Source organism: Lissotriton vulgaris, chromosome 3_1 (assembly GCF_964263255.1).
Source record: "Lissotriton vulgaris chromosome 3_1, aLisVul1.2, whole genome shotgun sequence".
Classification (NCBI taxonomy): Eukaryota; Metazoa; Chordata; class Amphibia; order Caudata; family Salamandridae; genus Lissotriton; species Lissotriton vulgaris.
Genome location: NC_141689.1, coordinates 1,416,059,994 through 1,416,081,692, shown reverse-complemented (window position 1 = coordinate 1,416,081,692; position 21,699 = coordinate 1,416,059,994). Strand labels below are relative to the sequence as shown.

At 46.1% G+C, this 21,699-nt stretch overlaps 1 protein-coding gene across 2 annotated transcripts in view; it reads left to right on the top strand.

Annotated features, from left to right (window-relative positions):
- Positions 1–21,699, top strand: part of MAPK10 (mitogen-activated protein kinase 10) — a 561,444-nt gene that overhangs the window by 160,082 nt on the left and 379,663 nt on the right. For both annotated transcript variants that reach the window (XM_086961881.1, XM_086961882.1), the window contains exon 2: positions 9,177–9,306. In XM_086961881.1, the coding sequence (XP_086818007.1) occupies positions 9,177–9,306 (130 nt within the window). The remainder of the gene's footprint in view (positions 1–9,176; positions 9,307–21,699) is intronic.

Genomic DNA, 21,699 nt, shown 5'->3' with positions numbered 1-21,699 from the left:
TCACCTTGATCATGCTACAGGTGAATGCAAAGGGCTGGGTGATTACTGCTGCTGAACAGCAGCAGCCAGAGATGACATGACGAGTGTGAAGTGTGCATGTCGGATTGGCCGGCCGTCTTGCATCGGCCAACTCGACATGCGCACTTCTGCCGGCACCCATAGCAGCTGTGTTAAACATCCAGGGGATCGCACAGGCAGGATCCCAGTCTCAACTGGAGCGCTGGGTTAGCCTACTCTGATCAATCCTACTTCAGATTCTTTTAGGATGAAAACAGCATGAGAGAAGCTGCAGGATTGGTTATGTTCGAGAGGAAACAGAGGTTTTCTTCGACCTCGGATGGAGTCTGCCGCCTCAGAGCTAGGTAGACCGGAGCTGATTTGGGAAGAACTTGTTATTATGAAGCCGGCATTGCGGAGTGTCCATGGAATGAGGCTACCCTTCACACATAGAGGTTAAGCATTACTTTACAAAATCAATCCTTCACTCTCTTATGCAACATTTCGAAATTCAGTCTCCACGTACAAGGCGTGGTCTCTTTACAAAAAGGGAAAATGCGCTTACATTTTCTCCTCTGCATTTTTTCCGCCGCCTTTATGGGAACTGTTTGGTAAGTGCTGACATTAGAAATTTGACAATGGTTTGTGTATGTGTTTCTTTGTTTGCTCGGTTCCTGTGTCCATGTGTGCCGGCATGGATTAATTAACGCAATCATTCAACATTCAACAGGAGTGCATCATAAACGGAAGGGGGGCTGAGAGAGTTAAAGACTCATATTTAGATTTGTTTCTGTATCCCTCCGGATTCGAGCGTGAGGGGCGAACAGGGGGCTCGATTCATTAAAAGGAATCTGAGACAAGATTCTGACTTTACTGCTCCTAAATGCCCTTTGTGAATACCGAAAGTCGTAAAGCTAGGATTTTGTCTCAGATTACGTTTGTGAATCGGATCCAGGGTATTTTGCCAATATTTGGTCGGTTTGGTTGAATATGGGGTGTTGGGGTGACACAAAGGGATGAAATGTTGTGAAAACACCCATAGAGACCTCACAGTCTACAGGGGGCAGTTCTTGTGTTCCTTGTCAATACAATCTCGCTCTCTCCGTTTGTCTGTTTTCAGGTCACGAATGCTTGCGCCTCTGCTGTGCACATTGTGTTCCTGTTTCGTTGCTGTGCACATCATTTTGGAAAATTACTTTGTTCCTAGATGTGTTTCCATTTTTTTAATTACCTACCCAGCTCTTACTCCCTTCATCCTCCCCCACTTCTACCGTCCCAGCATATTTATATATATTTATTCGATTGTCCTTGCAGATTATGCCCACAGCAATTTTGCATTAAAAAAGGCAACTCGCAGCACAATTTCGAGATGTCAGAGCGGTTAATCGTTCAAGCTGCCACTAAAACAAGGTGCTAGGGCGTAATTTGAGCAGAACACTTTAATATATGCTGATACACATCTTTGTAGCTGCAAACCTCACACATTAGGATGGGAAGAGGAGAAGCAGCTTCCATTTTTTCCTAGCAGGGGAACTAATATTGAAGTAATTTACAGCTGTGGACACGGTGTGATAGACAATTATTGCGAGGCAATTGGGTTAAGTTGTTTTATTGGGTATTTGCAGCACTGGAATTGTGCGGCAGTGGAGACCCAAATTATGTGGTATGGTTAGCTAAATTATCTAGCCTGAAAAATCATATTTTGCAGCATGATGCAGGACATTTAGTGAAAGTCTTGCTTCATTATTATGTGATTTTTACATGTCGGCGCTCTATGGGCAGGGGTTTCACCACACTAGTCTCAGTGTCACACCCAAATACAGCAATAAGCGACAGAAAGTTGACCAGTCAAATTTTCCACCGCAGGGTAACTTTCAAGCTGGAAATAGTTTTCTTTTGTTGAAATCTGCAGAAATGATGGATTATGTGACAAATAAGGCAAATCCATTTTGCCACTTTAAAGCCGACTGGTGTCACATGCACTATTTTACTACATTAGAAAGTGGTAAATAGTTGTATATGACTAGAACTGTAAAGGAATGTGCTGCTTTCAGATGCAAATATAGCAGCATTTGTTGACCTACCTAAAGTAAACCACTAAACATAACACAGTAACATACACAAAGCAACATAACACCACAATTAAAACATGACATCTCACATCACAAGAACAGACAAAACAGAACGCAGTGCAAAAAACTGCAATACAACAAAGCAAAAATCACATTTAAATAATGCAGCACAAGAGAGCAGCAGAAAAAAACAGAAGACGGCACCAGCACAACAAAATGCCACAAAGCAAATGTGCAATTATTCATATTTGCTGTACAAAGTACCATTTTCTCCTCTGTTTCAAATGTTATTCCTTGAGGGACCCCCACAACCATCTATTCCAGTCACACGCACTCATAACGCCTCACTACTTTCAAAAGTCATCAGCCGCCACTGGTAGAATGCCCTTCAGTAGGGCCAGTGTGTTGTCTAATGACAAACATGATTAGGATCTGTGCTACAACTTTTGGTTTGATTGTAATTTAATTTGGTACAATCTTCACTTAGCAGCTGGGCATAAAACTGTTTACACTATGCTTTTATTGTGCCAGCTTCAACTTGTATAAAATAATCAATCACACTTTATGACTATTGCACAGGAAGAGGAGACCCAAAGGAAACGGTTAACATGCGTATGAGGTCATTGCGGTAAAACAGACTCCTTCCAGGTTGTGGGGTGCCCTGACCGGTGACCGCAAAGGTTCCTGTGCTCGCGAAGTCAGGAGCTGGAGAGTTATGGGCCAAAGATCCTGCCCAGCATCTTATACAGACAGGCAGTGGCGGCTCCTCCACTATGGCAGAGGAGCTTCACCCCACTGCTTTTGAGCAGTACAAAGTAAAGGAAATATAAAATTATAATAACTTTGAGTTATTATAATTTTATGTTTTCTTTGCGGGCGGGCGGGTGGGAGGGGCTACTCTCCTCTCAGAGCAGGAGAGGAGTGGTTTGCCTACTCCTAAGTGCGCAATGACTGTTTGGTCGGCCCTCTCGTGCCGCCCAATCCAATCAAGCGTACTTCCCCATTATCCATGCAGGCTGCCTTACACCCTGAGTGGAGAACATGCCCAGGCCCCCATTCCCTGGTTGAGCGTCAAACCAGGATGCTCAAAACCATTCAGGATGCTGCATTGCAGGATTGTAATTGGTCAGGGGAGCCTGGGTGCTTACCAATCACAACGATTCATTGCAGCATTGTCTTTGGTCAGGGGAACCTGGCTGTTTTTCCTGGCTACCTGTTCCTTGAGTCCCATGGCCACGAGGAGAGCAGGAGCAGAGATGCCGGACCCGGATTCAAGGTAAGTGTATATTTTATTTATTTATTGTTCTAATTGCGCAATCCCGTGCCCCCTGCACCCTCCTGCGCCCCCTGCCACCCGCGAGTCAAGGCGGCCGCCATTGCAGACAGGAGCCTGCCAGCAGAAGGGGGGTCTGGTCACGCAGGGTTCATGGATAACCACTGCTCATTCTCACAGGCCTAGGGCAATCTTCTGGCAGAGCTGCTTGGGGTCCAGTCTCCTGGGTGTGGGATGGGAGGAACTAGGACAAGAAGGATTGCGAACGCTTGAGGGATGAATTCAGTGAAGCTCATTTTTGTTGTGTATTTTCTCAATATAATAGGGACACTATGGCTCGTCTTATAAAAAAGAAATCGCAGCACATTAAATATGAAAATAAAAACTCAAACATTAGTACTAATTTAGATGGTATTACCTGAAATGCATTACTAGAGTTCATATTTTGAAAAAAAGTACGACGGGAATCGTCTCAATAAATGTCCATAATAAGGAGATTTCTTCGCTCAGTGGTATTTTTGGTTCTCCATACTGCTAATGTTTTATTATGAGGAACATAGCACCAACAATATCAGGATGATTGTTTCCTAAAATGCACTGGTAATAATTGTTAGACACAGTCTTACACCATATAGTCAAACAACGATTAATTACTATCGTATGATAATGCACTTGGAGGCATATGCACAACAGAATGATGGGGCATGGTGTTAAGCCAAACTTACTAACGCCACGCTCCGCCATTCTAAAAACGCAGGGATACCGCGTATTTAGAAAGATACAGTGCAACCCGGCTTTTCATTAGAGCTGGCACTAAATTAAGCTGGCTAGCACTAACGCAGACATTCTTGCACCGTAGCGCAAAGGTGCCTGCGTTGGGGGGAGTTATTGTTTTATGTGCAGGAAGATGTCCCTTCCTGCACATAAACAATCACAAATGGTCACAATTTGTGCTTCATTGTGCGGCAAACATAGACGTTGCAAATCGTCATTTTTTTTTAATGATTGTTTATGTGTAGGAAGGGACACTTTCCTGCACATAAACAATAATTCTTGGCGTTTTACACAATGCAGCACACATAGAAAAAGCAAAAATGAGGAGAAATAAAGCATTCCTCCTCATTTTGCCAGGGTAAGGCCAGGTTTTCTGTGGTCTTAATTTTGGCGCTGCCCCATATTTATGCCACCCTTGTAAATATGGGGCAGCGTCAAAATCAATTGGTGTTTTGGCAAAACGCCCACCGCAGCACCCATTGCCCACCTCTTTCACGCTAAGTATAGTGTGAAAAGGTGCCTTATTTACAAAGTGGCGGTAAACCACATTAAGTGGCTTCACGCCACCTTGTAAAGAAGGCAAAGCCCTCATTGCCACAGGGACGTTGTTAAAAGTGATGTTCCTGTTGCGATAAGGGCCTGTAAATATGCCCCTAAGGTTGTAAAGTGTTTGCTTGTGATAAATTATCCATGCAGTAAAAAATGCTAAACAGCAATGTAATTCCTGCAGCACAATAAAAAAAATAATGGGAATTATGTTAAAAATGGTAAATAGTTCTTTCAACACTTATCAGGTGTGGTTTTAGGATGGGGAACCGACCAAAATTGGCCAGTGAAATACATTTCAGATCACGACCTGAACCCAGGGCCGGACTGGCCATAGCGGGCACCGGGCGTTTCCCCGGTAGGCCGCTAGGGTGGGGGCTGGCTTTGGGCCCCTGGGGGGTCGTTTTTGTTACCGTGGGTCAGCAATATCTGCCCCTTGTAACAAAATCGTCCGAGACTCGTGCTCGCAAACTGCTCAGCTGCACTCCCCTCATCCAGGAAGGGGGGCGGGGGGTGTTGGGGGGGAGGGGGTCAGATGAGCAGTTTGCCAGGGCCGGTTTCTGATCCCAGTCCGGCCCTGCCTGAACCCATCCCATTAAGCATTAATCACAATAGGTTTGTCTGATCACCTGATTTGTGAATTGAACAGAAATCACGAAAACGTGACAAATAGCCTTACCACATCACTGTTCCCTTGTGTGTGACTGCACAACGGGATGAAAACTTGTTGCTGCACATTCTGCATTGACTTCCGGTGGCCTTTGGCATTAGGATTAAGATGGTCGACCTACATTATAAATGCTTTAATCTCCTGGCTCCACCTTATGTTGCATCAAAACTCAGGCTGTATGCCCCTTCTAGGACCTGCAAAGTAAAAAGCACAAGAACGCACAGTTTCAAATTCCCCCTACCCTCAAATGTCAGACAATTATTCATTTGTTTGGCCGGGCAGGTTCTTTAACAGCAGCACAAGCGACTCAGTGGCAGAGATATCAACAGTTTATGTAGCTTGAAAGTCACAAAAAGTCACGCATCTAAGGGCAAATTTTTGATAAATTACCAGCACCAACATTTTCTTTGCCCCAAAATATGCCTCCCCAAAATGTTTTCATTTGGCCTAACTTTTCACACACTGCATCCAGTAGAAAACCTGTGCTTGCCATCATACCCACACCTTTGTACCAAGGTGCAAACATGTAAATGTGGCGCTAGGCATCCTGAAAGAGTACCAGCACTGGGGAAGAGGGCAGCAGTGCCATATCACAGTAGATACACAGGGCACTAGTTCTTAAAAAATAAGTGAGGGGACTAACCTAGAGCCTCATTAGGATGGTTGTGAATCCGCATCCTCCGGGCCAGTGGAAGCCACCGCCGGCCCGGAGGATGCAGATTCACCGCCGCGGCCACAGAATACACCCACCGCCAGATTAGGATGGCGGTGGGGTTGCGGTGGGACCAGCGACGGACGTCAGGTCCGTCCGCCGCTGATCCGCGGGGTGTGGAGGGCCATTTGGTGGCGGTGTCTGCAAGACACCGTAAGCCAAATTAGGATGTGCATTGTCACATGCTTTTCCACGGCGGCTTTTCCGCCGTGGAAAAGCATGTGGTCTTTGGTGTTTGGGGGCCCATTGCGGGCCCCCAGGGTGTCGGGGGGTGGGGGTGCACATGGGGGCTACCTATGGTACCCCCCAGCATTTACATGCACAAAGCGGCAGGCACCGCGCAGTGCCTGCCGCTTTGTGCATGTAAATGTTAAACATGCATTTTTAACCTTGCGGTGGCTGCTGCTTCAAGCAGCACCCGCCGCAAGGTTAAAGATACAGGATGTGACCGCCAGGGTGGTGGTCACATACTAATTGCACCGGAGGGACCGCCGCTGCCCCTGCAGACGGTCCCTCCACCTCGGGGTGGCGGACGTTCGCCATCCTAATGAGGCCCCAAGTTAGGTAGTAGGCAAGCAACATCATGGCGCATATCAAAGTGCATGATGTCACGGCGAATGACGTCGCACATGGCATCGCAGGATGTGGCATAACAACCCATGACCTCACACATATGCTTAGACGGACAATCCTAACTGCATTTGAGTACATTACAAGATTTAACAAATGAGATTGGTGTCAAGGTTGTGCAAAAAAGTGTCATAACCCTGACGCAAAATCTGGTCCTCCATTTATACATTTTTTTGTTGTCAAACTCTGCTACAAGGAAATTGGCAACAAGGAGAAACATGGCAGTAGATCTGTTTTGCTTAATTGTTTGCAAAGTCTTCAATGTAATATATTTTATGGAGTTAAGGCACTGCAGAGATCTTTGCTTGTCCAGTAACTCCCAGGGAATAATAATAATGGTTAGATAACACTGGAGGTTAACGCATTTGCTGGAGTGGGCTGTGTTTTGTCTAGCCCCAGATTTTAATCAATGGAGCATAGAGGGGTAATGTGTCTCATGCAAAGCACATCATGTAAAAGCAGATGGCACGTTTTTATTTTATGCGGCTAGGTCAGTGGGTTACTGCTTTTAACTCATAGATCGTTTTGTTACGTACAGTTCATAAATTGTCATCCTAATATAGAACATATAGCCATGAAGAACAGAACTCCTACACCTTGTAGACCTCACTGTCTGTAGTACATTCTGCACATTGATATAATGCATATGTGTGATGTAAAGCGCTCTGACACCCTGCCATGGTATTAGTAGCGCTATAAAGTGATACAATAAAATAATGGTATTTGAATTTGTGTAAATACTGGGACAGACCAACACATCTGGCATTCCTACACTGCATGTATATCTCCTACATTTATAGAGGGACTGAACAAAGTTAAAAGCATACCTCTCTTAATTACCGGTGAAGTGACAACAAACTGTGTGCCTTTGTTTCCCCTCCATGGCATTTGCATAAATGTGGGAGAGTCCAGACCGCGCCCAGGCAGGATAAAGGAACAAAGGGAGGCCTGATGACCCCTTAACTTGGTCCTTAATCTTTGGCCTAGCTGGTGGTGAAAATAAAATCCCTTTCCATGCCTGCATGTTTCTGCTGGGACTGGAAAGGAAACAACGTTCAGGCGCTGCTGAACATGTCCAGTGTCTGAAAATTACACTAGGACAAGTTTGGCATATTTCAATGGGGCCCAACTTCTCTTGGTAGGGGAGACGGGGTCCACCCTGTGAAAATAGTAGGTGGACGCCATCTACCAGCGTGTACACATGACTTGTGCCCTGCAGATAATGGCGTTGTCCTGCTCGGGCCGGCTTTATCACTGGTGGCACCTGGTGCGCCAGTCTGTTGTGGCACCCTCTTCCCCATGACTTCCTTCTCGGATTCCCTCACTATCACCCAGCAACAAGTACCTGTCATCTCTCCATAGCCCCTCTCCCACATACATTTCATTTGTTTTAAAGCACCAGTAAAGACTGGCTTTACTAATCCACTCAGCTAGGAAGTCAAAACTATTAGACAAAACTCATCAATAACAAGAGTTATCTTGACATTTTGATAGGTGCCTGAAAGCTAGGCGCACAAAGGCCCTTATTTATGAGGCCTTGCGTCAGTTTTGCGCCGCCGGTGCGTCACTTTTTGTGACGCACCAGCGGCGTAAAATATGCGCCTTGTTGCGCCATATTTAAAAAGTGACGCATATTGGTAGATGCGTCACTTTTTAAACCCCTGCGCCACATTATACCTGCGTCAGGTATAATGTATGCAGAGGGGGCGTTCCCCCGCAAAAAAGCCTCGTAATAGCGGCGCAGTGAAATCTATGAGATTTTACTGCGTCACTTTTAGGACGCTGTTGCGTCAAAATCTTGCGCCTGCCTCACAGCAGGCGTAAGACTGACGCAAGCCCTTTCACATGGGGCTTTCCCCATGTGAAAGGACGCATTGCTGGAGTTGCGTCACTTTTGTGACACACTCCAGCAATACGTCACTTTTGCGCTTACAGATACGTCAGAAATACTGACGTATCTGTAAGTCCTTGCGACATGATGCGTCATACATTAAATATGACGCATCATTGGTGTCGCAAGGAGTGCGCAGTGAAAAGTGACGCATCGCTGTTTTCACGCAGCGATGCGTCACTTTTCATAAATGAGGCCCAAAGAACTCTACAGCAGGTGCTTTTAATTCATGCTTTTGCAAAGCACAGCACCCCCCCTCCCTCCCCTACTCCATATCAGCATCAGGGCAGCCGCACCACCCTAAAACCGGCCCTGGGGGGCCTGCTCTCCCCTCCCTGTGGTTGCAGTTCTTTTTAATAAATCTGCCCCCCCCCCCCCCCGGCCAGTAGCCTGCGCTACAGATAAGCTTTAGTCAGTAGTCATTTATTTCCTCTCAGGAATGTCACTGGACTTGAACCATGAAAGTGGTAAACAACCTTGGAGTTGAAGTACAATTTCATAACGTTAACTGCCTTGAGTCTCAATAATACTTTTGAAAATGTAAAACCCTCAGAGGGGATTCATTGGTGTGTCGTTCCTCCTAATGCGGTTCCTATTTTTTTCCCCTGCAGTGCTGCGTATGATGCTGTGCTGGACAGAAATGTGGCCATTAAGAAGCTCAGTAGACCATTTCAGAACCAGACGCATGCCAAGCGAGCATACAGGGAGTTGGTACTCATGAAGTGCGTGAACCACAAAAATGTAAGTCCCCGCCTGAAACAGCATGTTTTATTTTTACACACGCTTCCAGAGGACCGTAAAATGGCGCCAACGCTCTCTTCAACAGTTACAAGCTGTAACGTGCTGTTTGGTTCCATTGCTTGCTGAAATATCCGCTCAGAGCATGAAACAGCTGGTGTGTCAAAATGTATTGAATTAAGTCCAATGCAATATAATCTCTGAATTGCAACTGCAACATACAGAGATAATTGAGCATTGCGGGATAAACGGAGCTGGAGCCCTTCAGAAAAAAGCACCACGATAAGCGATAGAAAACTGCACGGGGCTCACGACAACTCAGCCTTGTGGGATACATTTTAAGCTATTCAAGAAGGGTTGTGATTTTCTAGGAGCAGTGCTATAATCTGTGGTAAATCACTTGCTGGAAACAGGATTACCAGTGATCTGAAAAAATGTAGTCGTGGCGACTAAAGCAAGACCAGAATTTGCTCTGTGGTGGAGAAAAGAAGAGAATTTCTTACATATAAAAGGTGTCGGAGAGAGGGATGCAGGACAGACCACTGGCCATTTGTGTTGTGTGAAAAAGGATGCTTTATTGAAACAAGTGCACGTCACATCCACCTTACAAAACTAAAGCTCACTTTACATCAAATGAACTATCCTCCATCCTCCACCCCCCCACCCCCTATGGTCGCACCCACATACCCCACCCCACAACTATCTCATTTGAACTGTAGTACATTTCGATTTTAACGCTCCACGACAGCCTATGACTGCACGTATTTACCTCTAAGCAACCACACTTCCTGTACTTAACCTTGAACTTCCTGGATACCCTTCCTTTCCACATGGTTCACCAACTGTTAATGACAATTAAACTTCTATAAACTCATGCACAACTTTCCAGGCCCCTGACAAGCACCGGTCTCAAGCAAAAACTGTACACAAACTTTCCATTTCCCACCTGTCTCAACAATAAGACCCAACTTTGGCAAGATTCAATGACTAAGGAAACCCCAAGAAGCTAGCTAAAAGGGTCCGGTGGGTGGGTAAAAACACCACTATAGCTCCCTACCATCAGTTACCAGGTCCTCTGTACCTAAAATGGTGGCAGGGAGCCCATGAGTGGCCTCCATATACCTCTGGGCTGTAATGGGCTATACATGTAGCTCAACTACAAAATGGCAGTCCTGGACTGCTCTACTCTCTCAAACTGCCTGGGGTCCAAACCTCCCTGTGGTTGCCTGCCCTCCAAACCTGCATCCCTATTTCCCTTTGGGAGAGAGGGATGCAGCACAGACCACTAACCATTTGTGTTGTGTGAAAATGTCTGCTTTATTGAAACAGGTGGACATCACAAACGTCCACTGAGGATTATGACTCAGAGGCCATATCCTCTGAGAATAAATCGTTAACCAACCACCCCTCCTGGCCAAGATAGATGCTGTATTACACAAAACTGACCCTGTTCCATCTTAGGTACCACACAATTGGTGACACAATCAAAACCTCCATGCGTCAGTCGTCAAACGGGCCTGCCGGCCTTCTGGGACCTCCTTATCCAACTTGTCCTGCACTGCATATTTGTGTTCTCTCATGATCCGCAAATTGTCTGCCCACCTCTAAAACCGGGGAGCATCATACCCCAGTCAAAAAACCCATTTTAAATCCTCCTGGAGATCCCGTGCTTCCTCTGGCCAATCATAGAGCCCCAGCCAGTACTCCACCCCAACCCGTTCACTTTAACCGGAGTACAAGCCTTTTGCCACCAGATCCCTGTACCGCTTGCCCACATCTGTTGCCAAATGACTGCAGTTCCTGATGGGCTGCCACTGTCCAGCATTCTGTCCTTTATAGGCTCTCGTCGCCGAGTAATACTGTATGATGGCATGCCTGCCTGGGCACCTGGAACACTTATGTGTGCACAACCCTTTGTTGTAGTCCCAACTGGTACCCCCTGCCCCATTCTGCACCTTGGATGCTGGACCCACCCCTCCCCGGGTGGGTTGCCTTGAAAGGGCTGGTAGATTACAGCAAGCCACTGGCCGTGAAAATCATTTTCCCTACCTTCGCTGAGACCATGGTGTGTTGCTAAAGATCAGAGTCCAGCTCCCCCCACTTTGCCTCAGGATCCCATGCCAACTGTGCCCTGAATTTCTCGGTGTACTGAGCCCAGGCATATCCCCCACCCGTAATTCAGGCCTTATGGGTCACGTCCATATACTTGAACATGACCACACAGTGCTCCAGATACTTCTCAAAGTATACAATGGCATAAATCAGAAACGTTGCGGTCCTAATTTTAATTGTCAGGGGCACTCTTGGTCACGATGTCAGTTCATACTCCTCTTCCTTAGATCCCTCCTTTGAGCCGGCCTCCCTATGTAAGAGTTTAAGCATTTCTACATACTCCTCTTTCAAAATTTTCTGTTTTGGAGCCAACATCAAATGCGCTCCCAATGGCTTTGAGCTCCTTGCTCTCCACTCTCTTTGTCTCCCCTTTATCGTGTGCACTCTCCCTGCTACATACCTCAATGCCACTACCCCAGTGCTTAATTTGTAAAATATGAAGTGCAGGTGCTCAGTCTTTAACAAGGCCACACCCACTTCCCAAGCTCCGCCCACTCCCAGTGCCCCCACCCACTTCCCTTTATTGGCTCCACCCACATCTACAAGCCTCAACACATCGGAGTCACCTCCTCTCTTATTGAGTTCTGCAAGAAGATGAAGGGCTGGCTCTTCACAAAAGCAACTCGGGCACCTCACACCTACACACCTGCCCAAATCCCTGGATACCCTCCTGGGTGAGTAGTGCGCTATACAAATCAATATAACATAATATAACATATTGGAAGCCTATGACAAAAACTTAAAAGTGAACTCAAATTAGAGAAAGGTCATTTAAGGACTTGAGGCAGCTTTGCAAACAAAAGAAAATGTGCTTGCACTGCGCTGTTTAAAAGAAAGAAAAGAATGAACAAAGGAATACATTAAAGAAGGCAGTAACAATTGCAGGCAGGAAGAGGAGCACTGGAGTAAGGAAATAAATAAGTAATGGATGAAAGAAGGGGGAAATAAGAATGTGAAAGGAAGAAATTAAGGGATAGAGGGAAAAACACACCATGTATGTTTGTAAAGCACATATTCACTAGAGGAGGCCTTGACACCAAATTAAACATGTTGTTATCCAGCTCAATTGCACTAATTTTATCTAAAGACGAAAGACTGAGTGGCCACACCAAGATTTCAATTTATGACCCTGAGGTAGAACACAGATTCCTGTAGTAGATATAAACATATGTGCAAGAAGGAAACAATTAAAAGGGAGAGTCAGGGAGGAGGAGAGGTCTAAAGGCAAAGATAGATGCAGTAGACAATGTGAAGAGAAATGTGGTAGGCAGAGTTTGGGATTGCAAGATTGGAGTGGAACGTGATGAGAAGGAAAAGTGAAAAAAGGAGAAAGGCAAGGGAAGAAAAGCAGACAGTGGGGAGCATGTGAGAGTAGAGTGTAGGGAAAGATGGAAATGTGAACAATGAAAAGCATTTAATGAGGGGAGGTGACGATTAAGAGAAAACGCAGATGTAGGGCAGAAAGTGAAGTAAGATTGGAGAGAAGTGAAGGTGTGAGGTGTGAAGGGAAGGAAGAAAAGCAGATACTGAGCCAGAGCAAGCAAAGAGTACACCTCTGCTTTATTAAACATACACTCATTAATTATGTAAAGTTGAGAGGTGACAGGATTGCATCATTCTTGGCCTGTCTCATCAATGCACAGCAGTGTTGTCCAAGACACACAATAGCGATTCTTTCACTGTGTGAAGTTTTATGCCATAAGAAGATGTTTTGTTATGTCACAATAGGTATTCCTGATAAAACATAATGAAGTGTCAGTTATACCATTGGGATTATGCCTTGATGGAGAACCACACTCATGCTTCAAACAAATAGTTCTATCACATGATCAGACTATAAGTCGCAAAATCTCACTGCCACCTATTTCCAAATGAAGTCAGATATTGAAATCCATTCAGACAAGCTTCCACACCTACTTTTTACTTAATAAAGCACAAAATACAACTGAGTCTGCATCCTGTTCTATATTAGGATTGTAATTTATGATCAGCGAGTAATAAAAGGACATCTGTGACAAAAAACCAGAAACCCACTGAACTATCCACATAACATAGTTCTGTCATCTGTATGGTACATGTTATACATTATCCCTCTGTGCTACAGTCAAAACTTCAACTACACAAAACTCTGATCTCTCTCCAACAGGGACATAAGGATGTAAGTATGCAGCAGGGGTTTATGGGACATGGGTCTTTGGAGGTGAAGAGAAGCTGTGGGGCGATAGATCTCAGCAGGCTTGCGTGGGGGGGGGGGGGGGGGGGGAGGTACATCGCGCCCAACACAGCCTAGCCCCTTTGATAGCACATTTTGAATCAATGCTAATGTTCTCCAGGTCAAAGCTGATAAATTCCCTGGTTAGGGGGTAATTGGGAAAGCCTCCTGGTTCGAGTGGCCAAGACAGAGAAGGGCTTTGTGGTCTCACGTGCAAACTCAAAGTATGGATACTCAGGGCCCACTGCATGCTTTACTACAAAGCAATGGTGGAGAGGGGTGATCTGAGAGGGAGGGAGGGAGCCAAGGGTTACTGTAACAGGAGTGAGCGAGTGTTTTTTACAGGGAGGGGCATTGTGATACAGAGGGGAAGGGGACTGTAAGCAGAGGGGCACTGAGGTACAGGTGAGAAAGGCACTGTGGAGAGAGGGGCACTGGATAGTGGGAGAAGGCGACTGTGGACAGAGGGGCACTGTTGGAGGTAGTGGTGGGGCACAGTCACAGTGGCAGGGATGGGAGGTGTTCTTGAAGGTGCTTGTGGCTAGAACGATAACCATTGCAGAAGGGAGAGGACGGGTCTGATAGAGACGAGATGGTACTGGGACAGGTAGGAGCGTGGTACTATTACACTGACTGGCAGGAAGAAATGTTTTCACTTTTGGACCACCCTCGGCTGCTTCCCGTATTTTGTTGTTACCTGCAAGGCCTTGTCTGGGCTCCTGAGGCAGGCAGCTACTGGGCAGTTTCCTGCGGGTGCCACTTTGCAGGAATTTATTGATGGTGTCCCACGGCCAAGCACTATTCTGTCACCTGTAGGTTAGCAGTTGTGTGTAAAATAACGCACACACAATTCACCTAACCTTGCAGCTTTGGCTACACTGGAAAGTGCGGACTGCTGGGTAGCACAGCTGAAATTATGCTCCCAGTTCATCGTTCATGCAGCTTATACTGCATATGACACAACACACCTGCACTTCCACCACCCTGAGGACAAGGCACTGCTGCGCGCCAACGCAAGCACACTAGCAGCATGCACCAAATCTGAACGTACAGCTGCACAAGCCTCGCTTGTGGCTGGGGCTTTTTAATGGCCTGTGCACAGTTCTGGCTGTGCATGGGAGAAACATTCAATAGACCCATCCCTGAGAAATAGGTGCCGGTGCTCAGCACCTGAAAGCACCTGCACAAATTAAGCACTGCACTACCCCCACTAGCATCTTTTGACAAACTTTGCATGCTTTTCGGGCTGTTGCTGTCTGGGACTGCTCCCACACTTACCCTTATATCCGCTATGTACTTGCCTTGCACAGCCACTCCCCTGCTTCCACTTGATCACCCATCACATCCACACCCATGGACACCATCAATGGACCCATACCAGCTTCCTGCTCCTTACCTGGCTCCAAGATTGGTGCCCGTGCAGATGCTTACCGCCTTGCCAGTGGTCTCCATGTCTCCCACACCATATCCAGCTCAACACACTGGACATGACATTAGCAGAACCCCACCCCGAGGATCAACATGTATCATCACCAGTGCCACTCTGTCCACCACCTCGCAATCCTCAACACTGTACTCCTCATACTCAACCAGCATGACACCCAAAGGGTCCTCAACCCTGGGCCAGCTAGCATCTGCACACACACCCTGACTGATACTGTTGCTCTCGCTGGGATCACGGCCAGACAAATAGCATGCAGGGGGGGGGCAAAAGAACCTCTCCATATCATTATGCTGACACCATACGTCTGTCCGTTGTGCTGTGATAGCTACAGACTGCCCTTGACCTTACCACCAGTGGAGCCAACAAGGCCATTCCAAACCTTCTTCTGTTGGCTTTTTAGGGATCCCCCGATGAAATCCAGCAAACCGTACTGAGCTCAGCCATCTCTTCACCTCGGTGCACTCGAGCCGCATCCAGCTCTACCAAGTCTTTAAACTTGCAATGCTCATCCTCCCGAAAAACGATGCCAGGACAGGTGTACTGGCACCCTGGGGCTTCCATGCCTAGCCCACCTCTTCCTTATCGGCCCCAGACCAACTGCTTTGCTCTGCATTACTCCTATGCCCCCCTTGCATAACAGTCTGCCCCTGTGTACCCCCATCCAACGGTTCCACCTCCTCACTGCTCACCCCCGTCAACGCTAATCTACCTCTTACCTTCGTCCCCACTCCATTCTAACATGGCTGCTATCAGAATAGATGCTGGGCCCCCAGCCTTCACTGGGCCTCCAGCTCTCCTTCTTGCTTTCTCTGGAAAGACCCAAAAGGCTGCTATCCTGCTCCTTGGTGACCATCCCCTCTTCATTCCTCGTCCCCTGAAGGATCCCTGTTGTCCAACATGATCGGAGCTCCTGTGGGCCCTTGGGAGCCACTCCCACCTTCCTAATAATGACCCATGCCCCTTCACAGCCACCCTCACCCCCACTGACAAACCAGCAGCTTGTGAAGGCCCTACCACTTCAGGTCCCTTCAGATTGTCATGGACCACTCCACCTGTCCTCCCTGCACTCTCATGCCCACTCGTTGTGAGTACATAACCCTTGTACCCCTTTAAAGGGGTGTCCCCCTCTAGCAGTGTGTCCCCTTTCCTGGCCCTCAAACTCAAATCCAGCACGGAGAACCTCGTGGGCAGTCCACATGCACTGCCAGCTCCGCAAGCAAGCTTTTGACAGCAGTTCCGTACTTGCACAACCAGTGCAGTTGGCCCGCTGCCATAGACTATATATCAGTGTCAGAGGCCACGCTGGGTTCACACTATAACCGCCTTGCATCGTGGCCCCGCTTCCATCCTTGGGACCGCGTGGGCTTGCCCAGCCTTACTGGCCTTTCCAAGCCCCACTACCTAAACCCCGCATCTCCTCACACCTCGAGGGGCTCATCACAGAGCACCCCCCTCACGTTCACCTTCTCGGCTGCCTAAGACACCGCCCGCCATTTTTGCAACAGAAAACATGCCAAACCTTCTACAGCCATACAGCTAGCCCCCCGATGAGCCGGGAGGTCCGTGCCTAGCATAGCGTCACATGTGACTACCAAGTTCAGGCTCCTAGCCTTCCACGGGGGCCGCATCGCCTCTGCAACTTTCACCTCAGCGTCAGACATGCCTGCAATTCAATAAATCACAACCGCTGATCCGAAGAGTACCACTAAATCACCCACCCACCAGTCTCCAGGTCACCTGTCCCTAAAATGATGGCAGGGAGCCCAAAAGCCGCCCCTATATACCTTTGGGCAATAGATGTAGCCCAACTACAAAATGGCAGCCCCGGACTGCACCACTCTCCCAATCTGCCCCGCGGGAGGCAGACCTCCCTGTGGTCGGCCGCCCTCCTTCTAGAATGTCTTGAAACTAGCAGAATACAAATAATACAACATATTTCTATGAATGTGAAAATGGTGATATTTTTCTGGGGGATCAAGGACCCAATTAACCAAGCTATTTACACATGTAAATTTAGCTTATCTTCATAAACCTATGCCTTTGGAAGAGCATCCTCCCGGTCCTGATTAAAAAAAGCACCGTTAAACTCAAAAGAGGGAGAGTTGTCCTGTGCCATTTCTATGTGATTAGTAAATGACAGGAGAAAGTGTATTTCCTGGATTGGGATGGAGATGGAACAACCATATTTTAAAGGAGTCTAGAGGCAGGCTTACCCGAAAGGGAAATGTACTCTAGCCCAACAGAGAAATAATAAGCTAAAAGTTTTAATTTGCTAATCAATATTTGCGTCAATTTCTTAATGTGTAACAGTAGACACTGAGCACTCCGGGAATAACTACGAGTGCCATAGTTTTCTTTGTACTTATGTGTTTCTTCTGTAGTTCATTTGTTTCACAACATTCCACAATCCTTCCTCTTAAGCAATTATGGGGCATATTACCAAGCAATAGCGATAATTATCGCTATTGATTGGTTAGATACAAAATTTTACCGCTAAGCTGCGACGATTTTTATCGCAGATAAACCTTGGTATTACCAAGGTTTATCGCAAATGCAATAAAAATCACCGCAATGCATGAATATCGCTGAAAAGTCAGCGATATTCATGCATTACCGAGCTAATGCTCCTAGCCATGTTATCCACCTCCCATTGGATAACATGGCTAAGAACTGCTAAGGGCAGGTATTAGCTTTTGGAGATATTCGCGCTTAGCGCGAATATCTCCAAAAGTTGGTAATAGGAGATAGCGATGTTAGCGACTGTTTCCAGTCGCTAACATCTTGGCACGCCCACTTTGCATGTCATTAGTGATAAATATCACTGACATGCAAAGTGGAGCCCAAGATGGTCGCTATCTCCTACTAGCTGTCGGTAACTGGTGTTAGCGACAGCTAGGTAATAGGGAGATAATTTTATCTCCGCTTTCTTGGCTTTTAAAGCCAAAAAAGCGGAGATAAACCACCTTGATAATATGCCCCTATGTTTTTTTCAGAAATTCTTTGAAAGAAAATAAAAGTCACGATTTTACTCCAAAAAGCAGTAGCCCAACTGCAAATCTTCAAATGTTATTCCTTAGCTTTTGTGAATCAAGTCTCAAATATTTAAATGTGGATCGAGGAAAGAATGCTTCTTGCATATATTTTAGGAAATCCTTCCAAATCCTTAGGAAGGGCAGGCTTAACACGAGCCGTATAATGTTCTTATATGATGCGTGAAAGTGACTTTAGTGCCTTAATCACCAGCTCAAGGGATTTACGATATTATGTAGAGAGAAACAAGATTGTTTCCCTGTAGACTTCACAACGGAAGCCCCTAGTCTTCTTACTATCATCTGGATTGCAAATTATATGGGTTAAGAAAAAACATGAGTTCATACATTTTAAACTTGTGAACTAGATGAAGTAGATTAACAAACCGGATCAGAATTTGATCCGAGCAAGTTTATCTTAACTTGGGGCTTAATCGTGGTAAATCACAATTATCTTTCTTTGAATGTTTCACTTAATTTGCTGTCTCTTCGAATTCTTTTTATGTAATTCTTGCAAGGAGAGACTGGTGCGAGTAGAAAATGTCATATATACAATTGCCCAATACATTAACAGCCTTATTCATGAAGCCGAAATCGGCTCGCAAAGGGCCAGATTCTGAGAATCTGGCCCTTTGCGAGTGCGATTTTTGCATTTGGGATTCATCATCCCAAATGCAAAAATCGCTAATTGCGATCTCGCAATTTTGCGAGGAATTACATTTAAAGAATCTCTATTTGAGATTCCTTAAATGCAATTCATCATCCAATTTTGTTTTGCGAATTCGCAATTTCTGGCCGCAATTTACCGCGAGGTCAGACCTCGTGGTAAATTGCGAAAACTCAGAAAAATGCTTTTAAATGCATTTTTTTGAGTTGCATGTTACACACACACATGTCCTTTGGACATGTGTGTACGCAACACCTGTGTAAAATTTCATTTGAGGGCTGCTACAGGGTGTCCTTTGGACACCCCTGGCACCCTTCAAATCGCTATCTTATTTGCGATTAGCAAATTGCTAATCGCAAATAAGGAATACTCCCCATTCATTCCTATGGGCCTTTTGGCCCATAGGAATGAATGGCGAGTTATTCCTTATTTGCGATTAGCAATTTGCTAATCGTAAATAAGGATTATGTAGGAATCGCATTTCTTTATGCAATTTCTACATGAATCCCGTTTTGCGAGTCCTTAATAGCGATTCGCTATGAATCGCTATTAGGGGCTCGCAAAACGGGAGAATGATGAATCAGGCTGTAAGCTTTTTGCACCCATGGACACACCTCCACCACAATTTCTGTGCAGCTGGCTACACTGTACATTGAACAGGTAGCTCATGTAACTGCCAAGCACAATTTTGCATAATAAACTAATATTTTATGAAAATCACTCATGGGAAAAGGTTCGAAACTTTGACAATCATCAGCCCATTGACAGAGGATACATTTATGGCCACATTGCGAGTAATAACACCTACCATTTTTTAATCCATCCTCATGTGGTTATTGAATTTAGTAGTTGATCAATGCCAGATGTCCTTCAATTGTGCTAGGTATTTTTTCTTATTAAACTTTTCTACATCATCGTATTCCTGGCAGAGAGCGAAGCAGCAAGTGCACAGATGTGTACCAGAAAAAGGTCATATTTGAGGTCATCCAGTGTTGATTGTCAAAACAGTTGGGCACATTTTTTATCAAGCACTCTAAAGAGTTGTTGAAAACAGCTTTTCTTAGCAGGGAATCTTTAGCACCTCAAACACCAGGCACTTTCTTCAGGTGTTTTACCTTAAAGAGAACAAATGCTCTGGTCATTTGACCAGAAGCCATATTTGCACAGTGACAAGGGGCAAGGGACACAATGAGATGAGTGGTTAGAAATATCCCAGCTTGACTTTTGTATTACTCTTAGGAAAATCCTTATTCGCCATTTTTAAACATAGGAGTTTACCTTAAAAAAAACACTGCACATTTTCAATGTAAATTCCTGAGTGAAATTCAGCTTTTAGGGATCTACAGGCTTGCCCAGTCCTTGAAAGGGTGAAATGGTCAGTGTCTGAAAACATAGGGCCATTTGGGCTATTTTTGCAGACTTACTTATCAGTATTGATTTACACTCTACTAAAAGCAAGTGAGCCGAGAAAGCATTTAAATGGATGCCAATATGCAGTCTAATATTTCTAGCAACTTCCTGTTGTTGTTTTTGTAATGATGACTCAGTAGGGAAGTCAGGAAAAGGGGCTGTGCAGACAAACTATGGAAGAACCACACAAGTATTAGTTATGGGAAAGACGTTATCGAGTACTGCTCTAGCTGCGCCTTTATCCTCAAAAAGGAACTCAGATAAGTACTGCTTTAAATAAGCTCATGTACTTGGCTGCAGACACAAAGAGCTTTAAGAGCAGAGAAATGTCCACTTTCTAATAGTGACATTTCAGAAATAGTAATGTTAAATCCAACTTTACCAGTGAAGCTTACCGCTCCCGTGCAATCGATATAGATGTGATGTGGCCGCGGATTGTAGCCTTGAAGGCATCCCACAACACAAGGAATGGGGTCTCCGGTAGATCATTGCTCGCAAAGTCAATGGCATTCCGTATGCTTTCCACATTGGCTAGATCCTGTAAGATATGCGGCAGCAGGTGCCACTGCGGGGGGCAGGTGGGGAAAGCGGCCAGATCCTCCAGGAGAAGCTCAACATGGGCATGGTCAGATAGCAAAATGGCAGACATGGATGTCGCTAACGTGTTCCTTACAAGATCTTGGGAGATAAAAAGATAATCAATACGCGAATACGAGTGGTGGAAGTGCGAGTAATACGAGTAATCCTACACCTCAGGAGAGTGGTATCGCCATGAATCTATCAAGCCAAGGTCTGTTATCTGTTTCCGGAGTGCGGAGGACATGGCTCCCGACCCGTTCGAGGAGACTTCACTACGGTCCAGTGTAATGAAATGTGAAATGAAATGAAATGTCAAGGTATTTGTAGAGCGCACTGTCACCAAGCGGTTTCCTGGCGCTATTACTCATACCGCTGTGGAACCCCTCCTGGCTTTCCCTGTGAAGTGTCCACTCCTGGGCACCCCCAGGGTGAAGCCAGGCATCCACAGCGCTGTTGGGGCCGGTGTGGAGGTTAAGCAAGCTATTGCCCAGAGTTGCAGCGTGGGACCCATGATTAGAATAGGCACCGAGGTGAGAAATCAGGTCTGAGGAATTATGAGCCCAAGACCCGCCGAGGCGGGAATTGAACCCTGGTCCCGGACCAGAACTCTGCATCAGGGTCTGCCGCTCTAACCATTGAGCCACACTCCTCCACACCAGGTTAAAATCTCCCCCCAAAATCAAGAAGGGGTCACCCTGTTCCCGTAGGCGCGTTCGGAGGTAGGAGTCCTGCATCTGGTTCAGCGCGTAGACTTTACACAGTATGAATTGCCATTTCCTAATCTCAACCCCTGCTCTGATAAAACGCCCATCTGGACTACGAAAAACTTTTGGTTCCCCCGCCTTATACCATTTCTGCATAGAATAGTCACCCCAGCTGTTTTGGTGTCTGCTGTGGCCCAGAATTGGAGGGGATATTTAGGGTGCACCTTGCGAGGGATATC